Source organism: Engraulis encrasicolus, chromosome 9 (assembly GCF_034702125.1).
Source record: "Engraulis encrasicolus isolate BLACKSEA-1 chromosome 9, IST_EnEncr_1.0, whole genome shotgun sequence".
Classification (NCBI taxonomy): Eukaryota; Metazoa; Chordata; class Actinopteri; order Clupeiformes; family Engraulidae; genus Engraulis; species Engraulis encrasicolus.
In genome coordinates this window covers 4,460,632-4,472,856 of record NC_085865.1, presented here as the reverse complement: position 1 = coordinate 4,472,856, position 12,225 = coordinate 4,460,632, and the positions used below count along the sequence as shown (strand labels likewise).

Sequence of the window (12,225 nt, the reverse complement as noted above, 5' to 3'; positions counted from 1 at the left end):
AGACGTGGCACCCTGCCATACATTAAGTAGAAAGGTGCGTAACCTGTCGATTCGTGTGCAGTGCAGTTGTAAGCGAATGTTAGAGTCTGCAACATCTGTGGCCATTTCTGCTTTGCTCTAGGGGGAAGGGTTCTGATCATGCTGCCTAGAGTCCTATTGAACCTCTCAACATTCCCATTCCCCATGGGGTGATAGGCAGTGGTTCTAGACTTCTTAACCCCAGCGACTTGCAGCAATTCACGGATCAGTTCACTTTCAAAATTGGCCCCCTGGTCCGAATGAATTCTTTCAGGGAACCCGTACACACAAAAGTATTTGTCCCAGAGCTGGCGGGCAACTTGTTTTGCGGATTGATCGCGGCAGGTGTAAGCATGGGCCATTTTAGTAAAGTGGTCTGTGACCACTAGCACATCCACACTCTTCCCATTCGAGTCTTCCGCGGACCAAAAATCTATGCATACAAGTTCCAAAGGGCTCGTGGTTTTAATACTCTCAAGTGGGGCTCGAGCTTCCGGTTCCGGGGTCTTGCTGACCACACAACGTGTGCACTTTCTCACATATTCTCTGAGATCCTGTTCCATATCTGACCAGAAAAACCTCTGCCTAGCCAGACACAAGGTCCTGTACTGCCCCTGGTGGCCCGCGACATCATGGAGGCCTTGCAACACTTCCGTAGTCAAGGAAGCAGGGACAACGTACCGGTGTCTCTTCTTGCCAGTCAATGGGTCTTTGCTCACCCTGTAGAGCAGGCCATCCAACATCTTGAGCTTGTCCCACTGCTTCAGAATTTTCAAGACATGATGTGTCTCCTGAGCCCTTTCTCTACGTGATGGTCGCCTCCCACGCACCACAAAGAAGAGTACTCTGGAAAGTGAGGTGTCTTGCTGCTGTTTGTCTTGCAGCTCCTGGATAGAAAACACAGGTAAGGGGCTCTGACCACAGGTAGTCAGCTGCTGCACATCATGAACAAGCCAGGAGGTGGCTCTCTCAGCTGATCCCATCTCCCACTCAACATGACCCTCAAGCACAGCATTGACTTTTTCACTTTCGAGTGAGGAATGTTCCAGCATGGAGATGTGTGAGAGACAACTGACTGCTTGGTGATTGGCGCTCAGCCTGAAGACCTCCTGTATCCTGTTTTCCTCGAGCTGCTGTGCTTCCTCAAGCAGGGCTCCATACGGCTCAGACACCAGCCTCCTACTGACACTCTGGACAAAGGGCGGCCTGCTGAGAGCGTCTGCAACAATGTTTTTCTTGCCAGGAATGTACTTGATGCTGAAGTTGTACGGAGCCAACTTTGCGACCCATCTCTGTTCGCACGCGTCCAGCTTTGGCTTGGTCAGTATGTACGTTAATGGATTATTATCCGTCCAGACACTGAACTCGTGGCCCTTCAGCCAATGGCTGAATTTGTCACAGACTGCCCACTTGAGGGCTAAAAACTCCAGCCTGTGCGCTGGGTACTTGGTCTGGGCATGCGTCAGAGACTTGCTAGCAAAAGAAATCGGACGGGCCTTGCTCTCCCCTTCAGGAACTTGAGAGATGACTGCCCCTAGCCCATCCAATGACGCATCAGTGGACAGGATAAAGGGGCGGCTGAAATCTGGGTGAGCTAAGATCACTGACTCAAGTAAGGCCAACTTTAGTCGCTCAAATGATTGCCGATGATCACTCGTCCAGTCACTCGGCTTGAGTTTCTTAAAAGCAGCCATGCCCCTTGTCTGGCCTTTGTTTTTCTTTGGTGTTGCTGTCAGGGCAAAGAGGGGCTTGGCAATACTGGAACAATTCTGAATGAAGCGCTGATAGTACATCACCATTCCCAAAAATGACTTGATTTTTTTCGGGGACGGGGTGACACCATCATCCTGCATTAGCGCTCGTTCAGTCATGGCAGTGATTGCTTGGACCTTCTCTGGGTCGGTTGCCACGCCACTCTCGTCAACAACATGGCCAAGGAACTTTACACTCCGCTGGAGAAAGTGGCACTTTTTTGGAGCAAGCTTTAACCCATGCGCACTCAGCCTGCTGAACACTGCATCTAGTCTTTTCAGTGCCTCACCTTCATCAGGCGCAAAAACAAGCAAGTCATCCAGATAGCAGAGTAGAGTTAAAAAATTCTGGTCTCCAAAAATGTTGGTCATGAGGCGCATAAAACTAGCTGGTGCATTACATAGCCCCTGGGGCATGCGATTGAACTCATGCAGCCCCATGGGCGTGGTAAAGGCAGTCAGTTTCTTGTCTTCCTCACACATGGGGATATTATAGTACCCTGATGTTAAGTCCATGGTGCTGAAGAATGCGCTCCCTCCAAGAGCAGCCAGGCAGTCCGCCTGATGTGGCAGCGGGTGGGCATCTTTGACAGTCCGAGAATTCAGCCATCGGTAATCCACACATACTCTCAGATCCCCGTTCTTCTTCCATACGAGTACCAAGGGTGACGCCCACTCGCTGGAAGACTTCCGGATGATTTCTTTCTCCTCCATCTCCGACAGTACCTGTCTCAGCTTTTGGTAATGACCAGGCGGGACACGTCGATAGGGGAGTCTGAACGGCCGAGAATCAGTCAGGTGGATCCGATGGACAAAGTCAGTGGCCTCGCCGCAGTCCAACTTGTTTCTGGAAAACAGGCCCTCATACTTTTGGATCAGGTTGAACAACTGACCTTTCCAGTAATTTGAAACATCGCAGGAATCTAAGTCCAAATCACTCAATTCAAGTCGATTCAGGGCCTCACTGAAGTTGGGGGTAGAGGGGGTTGAGGGGAGTTCACTAGAATCAGCGGCGTGCATGGTCTGATTGTTCACCTGAAGATCTTTTGAGGGGGGCTGAGGAACATCCACCTCCAAGTCTTCCAGAGCAATGCATGGGAACACATCAGCCAACTTGGTGTTTCGCCTCAATGTTATCTGCTTGTCACTTGGGTTGATGATTTTGACTGGCACCCATCTGTCCCCTGACATTGTAGCTACAGCCCTCCCAACCATGATATTCTTGCTGTGGGTATTGGCACTTGGAGAGTCAATGAGAATGGTACTTCCCGCTGAAACAGGTGAGTTAGCCGGGAGCCTACCCCACACAAGATGTTCATGATGTGGCAGCAATGTGACGGCTTGTGTCAGTTTGGCTGTGCCTATGATGTCAGGAATCACACTTCCCTTCCATCTGTTCAGTCCAGATAACATGTTCAGAAAGTGTTCAATTCCTGGGTCATTCGTCGATTCAGGCTTTTCCATCACTCGCCAGTAGCTGGTGTTTTGTTTTAAGTGGTGAATCAAGTGCTTTATCACGTTGGAGCCCAGAATCAGCTGATCACACTGTCCTGGCACGACCAGTGTGGGAACACTCACTTCCTGTCCATACACACTCATTTCCAACTGATAAATGCATTTCGGCTTAACTTCCACCCCACCACAGCCCACCAGTACTACGCCTGTGTCAAAAGCGCTGCTCTCGGAACATAAGCCAGCACTCCGTAGTTTCTGCTCGGCCTCCTCATTCATTGTACAGGCCATGGACCCACTGTCAATCAATGCATGTAGCAAGACTTGATTCTTCACTGAAACGTCAGTATAAAAGAGACTGTCAGATTTTGCTAATCTATGCACATTTTGGTACACAATTTCACATCCAGTAGGAGCAGACTTGCATCTTTCTTCATAAACAGACAACATATCATCATCAAAACTGAGGGACTGACTAAAGGCACCCACACTGTCCCCTCTCACATGCGGGTGGCTAAGTTTCCCTGGGCCGGCGCAGTGGTGTTGGGCATAGCTGCCCTGCGCTTTGTGCAATCCTTTTTCTGATGTCCAATTTCGAAGCAAGCAAGGCACCTCTTTTCTCTCATGCAGTGCGATCTTGTGGAGTGCCCACTGTCACCACAGACACGGCAGGGGGAGACTCGAACCCACTGACCAGGTTGTGTGACACCCGGTTGTGTGACGCCCGGTGGAGCAGCCTGGTTCGTCTTCTCCAGTACCCTCTCCAGCATACACAGGACACGCTCGAACGCACCCCCCTCCGCACTGGAGGACTCGCTGGGTCTGGATGGGCTAGGCGAACTAGGCTCGCGAGCAGTCACCACCTCTTTCACATCTGGCATGGAGTGAGCGACAGCCGCCGTCACTTTAAGTGGTTTGACTTCCCCTGACTTTCTCTTGGACAAGAACTCCCTCTGATATTCATCTATCGCTTCTTGCACCTCTGTCGAAGTCCACTTGCTCATGGGCTTGCTCTTGAAACCACTGGACAATTCAGGATCACTGCAGTTCCTAATGAACATCATAGAGATTTCAGCACTCATGTTCTCTAATTTCCTACCCTCTTTTCTCAGGTGACGATCTGCCTGCTCCGCTGCTGTATTCAACCGCACCCAATAATCGACTGGATTCTCGCCCGCACTGGGTTGGGTGGCATAAAAGTCAGCCAGTGGTAAGCACGACACAGGGGACTCACTGAAATATCGGCGTAGGATATCATAGATCATGTCTGGTTGAGCTGCACTGTTTGGGCTACTCTTCAAACCCACTTTCACTATTTTCTTGGCCCTCCCCATTAAATGACTTAGGATCTCTTCAACTTGATCTGAAGTGGGGCATTTCTTTTTTCGCAAATACACTTCCATCAACTCTATCCACTCCTGCACAGTGCATTTATCTGTCCCCTCCCCTCTGAACACGGCAGGCTCACGAACATCTGGCTTGACTACCACGTTGACTTTGGTGAGATCAAGAGTACCACTGATGTTACTGGATTGCTCGTTTCTGTCTGTCGCCACAGGGGGAGCTGGATCACATGATGGTGAGAGGGGCTGAGTTGTGGTGAGAAGCCGACTGGCTATTGAATCCCCAATCCGATTCCCCAATTCAGTAATTAGATCACGGAGCTCAGCTGAGGGGTCATTGCCACTGGGAGGTGAAATGGGCGTGGAGGATGTGGGGCCCCCAGTGGACATTCCTGCCTGTGCCGTCAAATCCCCTTCCCCATCACTAACATGTGGCTGTGGTGTTGGGATGACATAAGTGGACCCTACTGGGTGTGTAGTCATGGTGTTATTCGCCCCCAAAGCGTCAGTGAAAGCTAACTGTTTAACTTCCCCTCCCCTCAGTGAAAAAATGCCCCTGCCCCTACCCGCACCAGCTACAGGAGTGTGAGAGTAGAGGCTAAACATGTCACCATCCATAATGAAAAAAACTCAGTTACTAAATAGTAGTCATAAACAAACATAAATCAGGAATGGCAAATTATGTCACTTTGTTCAACCTTTCAGCAATGAAAAACAATATCAGTTGAAATTAAATGACACTGTATACTCCAAAAGCAAAAACCTCAATCAACTTCAAGATCCATCTGCGTCACTCGAACCCTCCACAGCAGGCAGCTGGACCCCGGAGATCAGTTGTGGATGATCAGTAGAATCCTTGAAAGGTCACGGCACCAGTTTATGTAACGGACATGAACCGACCATTACATTAAAATAACAAAAATAAGAGTCTTTGGATGATTGAAGAGGCAGGAGAGATGAGGGGTCTCGATCCAATAGCATTTATTACTCCCAATCTGAAACAACAGACAGGGCGGGCAAAGTGAGGCACACTGCAAGGGGTCGAAGTAATTGGCATTCCCCTTGCCAATCTTCCAGAACTGAGACAAAACTACAGCAGCTAGACAAGCTAGCCTACTGTTTACAGTGTAATAGAGAAACCAAGGCACTTAGATCGTATAGTTTACACATTAAAACCCAAAAGAAAACACAATGTACATCATCACAAATACTACAGGGATCTTTCTTTTTTACACATAAACACATACCTGAAACAACAGACAGGGCGGGCAAAGTGAGGCACACTGCAAGGGGTCGAAGTAATTGGCATTCCTGTGACACAATAGGCACGTTAGCACCTGTTAACTTCATAACGATCGCGGACATTAATAGCGCTAATTTGCATATTTCGAGCGCAAATGACAACGAAAATATCCACACAAACGTAACAGAATATCTTCCCATCAAAGATCAGTGAAATAACAGAGAAATTAAAGCATAGAAACATCATTAAATAGTATGTGACACGGAGGAAAAAATAACACAGCTTACCCCTTGCCAATCTTCCAGAACTGAGGAAGAGTTCCGGGGTGCCACACCAATTAACGCCCCATCAGAAACAATAGGCAACGGTAAACCCATCCCAAGTACATTATAGCCCACATATTTTGAGAAGTTCACGAAGGGAAAAAAATAAGGTTCATTCTTAACACTACTACACCCGCGCAAATGGTTCAGTTCAACCACCACGCAGAAATTGAAAATTGAAATATTGACTCATTTTACTTTGGTTTCAAATTCACATATTTTGTCTTTCAAAAGCCACCGACAAATTACAATGAAATGAAAAAGCAACGTCAATTTTCTGCATTCTGAGTTGTCTGGAAAATTGAAAATTGAAATTTTGAACCCATTTTTCTAGCCTAGCGCAGCCAGACCCGTACAGCAAAAAGCTGTACCAGGGTCTAGGAGAGCTGGGCAGCAGTGTGGGCGGGATAAACGGTTGCTTCATCACTCAACGTCACGCAATTGGATGGCAAACAACCAATCCCCACACACTTCTGTGTAACGTCACAGCTGTCTCGCACACGCGACACCCCCCTTTGTAGTTGAAGCGGCAATTTCGAGCCGTCGTAGCAGTGAATTCGTGTGATGACCACAGCCACAAACAAGTTTCCTAATAAATCGTGTTTTCACTTATACAGTTCAAAAATGCATCGTTTTCAACCACATGGCCCTCCTTGATCAATCAGCGAAATGTCGAGCATTTTGGGGCTTGTTAAATGGTTATATTTATGATTGTTGTCAACATGGCATGTTCGGTGTTAGCTAGCTAGCTGTATACCCATAACTAATACATGGCTAGCCGCTAGGTCGGTAGACCAGGTGTCATTCCCATCTATTTAGTAAGCGACTTACAGACTTTCAAAGCTCCCAAATGTCTCGTTTTTAATGGCATGGATCTTATTAGAATTTGGGGCAGGCATATAATACAAGGCTGGATACCTAGCTCTGCTATTGACGACAGGTTAGCTAGCCACTAGCGAGGGCCTCTTTGTAGGTGGAGCGGCAACTTCCAGCCGTCGTAGCAGTGAATTCGTGTGATGACCACAGCCACAAACAAGTTTCCTAATAAATCGTGTTTTCACTTACACAGTTCAAAAATGCCTCGTTTTCAACCACATGACCCTCCTTGATCAATCAGCAAAATGTCGAGCAATTTGGGGCTTGTTAAATGGTTATATTTATGATTGTTGTCAACATGGCATGTTCGGCGTTAGCTAGCCAGCTATTACTGTCAATGCCAGCTACTCATAACTTTCCCGGATTGTCGCTCCCAACGCAGGACGCTCCCCGCTCGCTCCCACTAGCCAGACTATCGATCCCACCGCCATATAACGGAGCTAGTTATCTTTTTGATGTTAGTTTTTTGTTTCTAACCCTAGTTTTTTTTTCTAAGACTAACCCTAACCTGGATACCTAGGTCTGTGTTGTTGACGACAGGTTAGCTAGCCACTAGCTTGGTAGACTCGGTGTCATTCCCATCTATTTAGTAAGCTACTCAAAGACTTCCAAAGCTCCCAAATGTCTCGTTTTTAATGGCATGTGTCTTGTTAGAAATTGGGGCAGCAATTTCATTCTACACCTACAGTAGTGGTCTGATAATAACGTGTGACTATCTGGTTCTGTAAAATGCTCAACTTAGCTTACCGAGCTAGTTTAAAACATCGAATGATCAAATGGTAATGTGTTGAGATCTATTTGTGCCCCATAAGTTCATGGTGTATTATTACATCAATCCATGTCAGCCACGAAATGTATTATCATCCAGGCTTTTTAAATTAAGTAAACACTTTCGTGCTGTACGTAGCACGGACGGACACCATGCTTCTTCTTAGAAAGTTTCCTGTTTACTAGGTAGCCCGGCCCCCCTCGCGATTTGATTGGCCCTGTCATCGAATAACTTTCAGCCTCGCAAAACGACCGGGGTCCGCTAGACTGCCCCCGGGAGCAAATTCAATTTGCGGTCGCTAGGGGCGTCTAGATTTCTAGGCTACCATTTTGCATCTTTCTCAAGTAAATTCGTAAAATGGATCAAAGCACTGCAAAGCGTTACACGGACCGTCCGACACAGGCACATATAGATGTGTATACCAGGGGTATGGAGATGATAAAGCCGAAGTCTACATATCAGTCACAGGTAGCAGCTCCTCCAATTCTTAATCTGCTGTTAACTGAACAATAACTACATAACCCTATTTTTGGAAATCTTTAAAACCATTACCTGTGACTTGTTAATTCCACTATGCAGATTCCTCCAGACTCAGTGTTAGCAGCCAATATGTGACCAGGTATGTGGGGGGGAGTGTGGCCATCAATTGTCACTACAGCAGTGGATATCGGCTGGAGAAGAAATGGTGCAGGATCGGTGGCAACTGTGCTACTTCATACTACAGCTACATCTACAACGACTACCGCAACTACAACGACATCAGTGGAGTGTCAGTGGAGTTGAGTGGTAGTGGATATTATTACAGTGCAGGGGTGTTAAAGGTGACTCTAAAAGATCTACAAGAGAGTCACACAGGCTGGTACTACTGTTCTGTGGGAGATCTACAGATGCCTGTACACATTACTGTCATACAGACACCAATTACACTGGCGACATCAGCCATGCCTTCAAACAACACTTTTGAGACAGCCTACACAGGTAGTGCAGATCAGTCCAATCCCCATCAGATTAACAGTTGAAGAGTTCAGATGCAAAACCCCTTAAGTGCCTTTTCAGAAAATAATCTTAATTCATTTTTAAGATTTTTTTTTATTTTATTTATGTAATATAACTATTAATAGGCCTATGTATTATCAAGTATATGAATGTAAGCCAAACCAACAACGGGGTTCTCTAAAAATATAGAAGTGCAGGTCTTCAGAAATGGATTTAGGGGGTTTTGCATCTGAACTCTTCAGTTATAACCACTGAAAGTCTAGCTGTTAAAATCTTTTTCACGTTCATACTTCATTTTTATCTTTAGTTGATGCTGTGCCCTCCACCTCATCTGCAAACCAGACCCATTCTCAGACGTACGTAGGTCCTCAATACATATTCTTACCTGTTCATGGACAGAGGCACTGCTATGTGTAACAGAGTTTCATATTTGTCAGCTACATATAGGCCTAACCTGACAAACACATGCTATATTATTAAATAAGATGGTAGGTGTGAAGGACACCAGTGAAGACTAGTCTAAGGGTTGTTTATCATTGACAGGACATTATGTGATGTTTGGCTGAATGTCTTGTTATTGGACGTATGTCAGACTGTTTTTCCTATTAACTGTATTCATATTTATTTACTTTTTATGCTATTTATTGTTTGTTGATTGATGGAGACTAAGACTGACCAACTAAACTGTCCATTGATGGGACAAATACAGTTTTGTAAATCTGAATCTGATAGTCGAGCAGCTGCTGCAATGCAAGAACTGAGGGCTGTATAGAGTATGATTTCAACATTTATTCTGGAACTTCATTACAGTGTATAGCTCATAAGGCGTAGGGCCTTCTTACATGGAAGTGTTTCCTGTTTTCTGATGTGTTGTGTGACTCGTAGGGCCTTCTTACATGTAAGTGTTTCCTGTTTTCTGATGTGTTGTGTTGTGTGTCTCGTAGGGCCTCCAACCTGCCTCATCTGTTACGTCCGTTGGGGCTGTTGCTGTTGGTGATCATCTGTGGATCTGTTAACATGGCAATCCGCTGGAGGAAACGCAGTAGGTTTATTATGTAACGATTTTAATCAATTACAAAGGTATTTACTGAATCCACCAGACAAATTTCTTCACCATTTTGACTAATATAATATTTGAACCCATTTTAGCCTAATGCAGTGTAGCCTATGCATTGTTTGACCTTTGGTGGGGCGACATATACACTGCATTCAGGCTCTTGAGATTTGAGGGTTTTTTAATTAAAAATGTGGGTATAGAGAAGACCTAACACATTGTAATGCAAGATACATTCTGGATCATCTGCAGAGACTTTAGCGCACAAGCAGGTAGACCTGTCATGAGTGAGTTGCAGTAGTCAACGCGGGACAAGACCGTGGCCTGGACCAGTCGTGTAGAATATTTTGTCAGCACAGGTCTGATATTCTTTATGTTGGACATCTGGAATCGACAGGTCCGGTTGACTGAGTTGATGTAGTTGGAGCATGACAGCTCATCATCAATCATGACGCCAAGGTTTTTGTAATGCAAGATAAGGGTCCTAGCTCTTAAATGCAACTTAGTTCATGTTTTTATGTGCTTCAGAGATATGTAGGTTAGGTTTTAATAGGCAGCTGGCACCTTTCCCAAAACAGACTTACATTCAGATGTTTTTTGCAGGTCCCTCAGGCTAAAATGGGTTAAAGGACTTACTTGCAAACGTAAACATAACATGTACATTTAATTTACACAGAGCATACAGGTCCAGGGGTGCAAACAGACACAAGAGACAGAAGTGACGGACATATGGTATGTGGCCATATCATTTCATTCAAGTACATTTTTCTCCTTTTTTATCAGCTTTTCTTTCTGTTTCTGAATTTTTGTATTTATTTTTTGCTCTTGTTTTTGGGCTCGTGTTTGTTCTCGGCTGCTGTGTTAGTCAGTAACTTCTCTATGCCACAGATTAGGCTTCTATTTTATGTCACAGATTAGGCTTCTATTTTATGTCACAGAAACTTGTAATATCATCTGTTGCTAAATCATCCTGCTACTATATTTTCACCTATTAATTATTCAAAATGAATATGTGAACCTGCAGTGTCATTTTTCATTTTAAAGCAGGTTGCCAGAGAGGACTCGGAGGAGGCGTCTTACACCAATATCCCCATGACCACTATGCATGCAGTACGTCACACTAGAAAATATTAGTTTATTAGTTGGTAAACTTTCATGAAAATATCAAATTTGGCAATAGGCAACCCAGTTTCAATTATCAACATAGTTGCAGTACCTTTTTTGACCATTTCCTGCACAGTGTACCTTTAAACATAGTGGTCCATTGTAATATCTGCTGATCTCTAATTGGTAAACATGTCGACCACTTCTATCATTATCACGGCTATCAGAATTTTCATTTCATCTAGAGTTTGTTAAGCATACTGTAGTCGTCCATTGTAATCTTTTCTGATCTCTAATTGGTAAACATGTCGACCACTTCTCTATCGATATCAGGGCTATCAGAATTTTGCTCTAGACTTTGGCAGCCATAGCTGTCCATGGCACTCTTATAGGGTAATAAGCTCTAATGGTGTATATCTCATTCTTCCAACAGGATGGCAGACAAGATGGTGTTTCTCCAGCACTGGAAGAGCACGCAGCAGAGGCCTAAGAAAGGCTACATTTATGGGTTTGGTGCCATCTCTTTTCTGTGAGCAACACACACATAAAGAAAGAAACAAGCAGATCATATCATTTTCAATAGTGCTTGCCAGCTCTGAGCAATACATTTGATTTTGCGTTGTTTTTTATCAATATTTGTATCATGGAATCTTGAATGCTTTACATACAATATATTCACTGTTAGATTTGAATTGATTTGAAAATGTTATATTTTGTTTTGTGTTATGGATATGGTCAATTGTAGACTTTGGCATTGGGATATGTGCTGGAAAAGAGGTCACATCTGATGTTGTTATAGTTCCCCTTTAGATGGCAGCAAAACCTCAGTGATGTGCAGACACACATAAGGACATCATGTTTTAAGCTTCCTTGCTGGCAATACTGTAAATACAACTTGACTTTTTTGGAAGATAGATTCTTTTTTTTTTTGCTATAATGAAAACTATAGGTGCTGTGTAAAACCTTTAGGGAATTTGTGCATGTGAAGTTTATATTTAAATAAATGTCAATTAAACAATGAAAAAACACAAATCCAGTCATCACTGCACAAATATTTGACACAGAGGTGAGCTCTTCCTTTCTTCTCAAACATTGTTATAGTTATTATTTTTGTTTTTGTTTCATGTTATCGATAACATTTTAGCATTAGATAAAAGGTCACCAGAGTTTTTATAGTCCTCTTCAGGTGGAAGCCAAACTCTGCCATGGTGATATGCAAATATAAAATGCTTCTATGCTGATGACACTGCATTGACAAATTAATACATTGATACTGTAATAAAGCTTATTGTTGCT

At 44.5% G+C, this 12,225-nt stretch overlaps 1 protein-coding gene across 1 annotated transcript; it reads right to left on the bottom strand.

The window, feature by feature from the left end:
• Positions 1-3,699: 3,699 nt before the first annotated feature.
• LOC134455384 (uncharacterized) lies at positions 3,700-6,206 on the bottom strand. Its single transcript, XM_063206404.1, has 2 exons — positions 6,095-6,206; positions 3,700-5,559 (listed from the first exon to the last, which is right to left on the bottom strand). Exon 2 carries the CDS (start codon positions 5,180-5,182, stop codon positions 3,722-3,724), a length of 1,461 nt encoding a protein of 486 aa, XP_063062474.1. The 5' UTR covers positions 5,183-5,559; positions 6,095-6,206; the 3' UTR covers positions 3,700-3,721.
• Between the last annotated feature and the right edge of the window lie 6,019 nt (positions 6,207-12,225).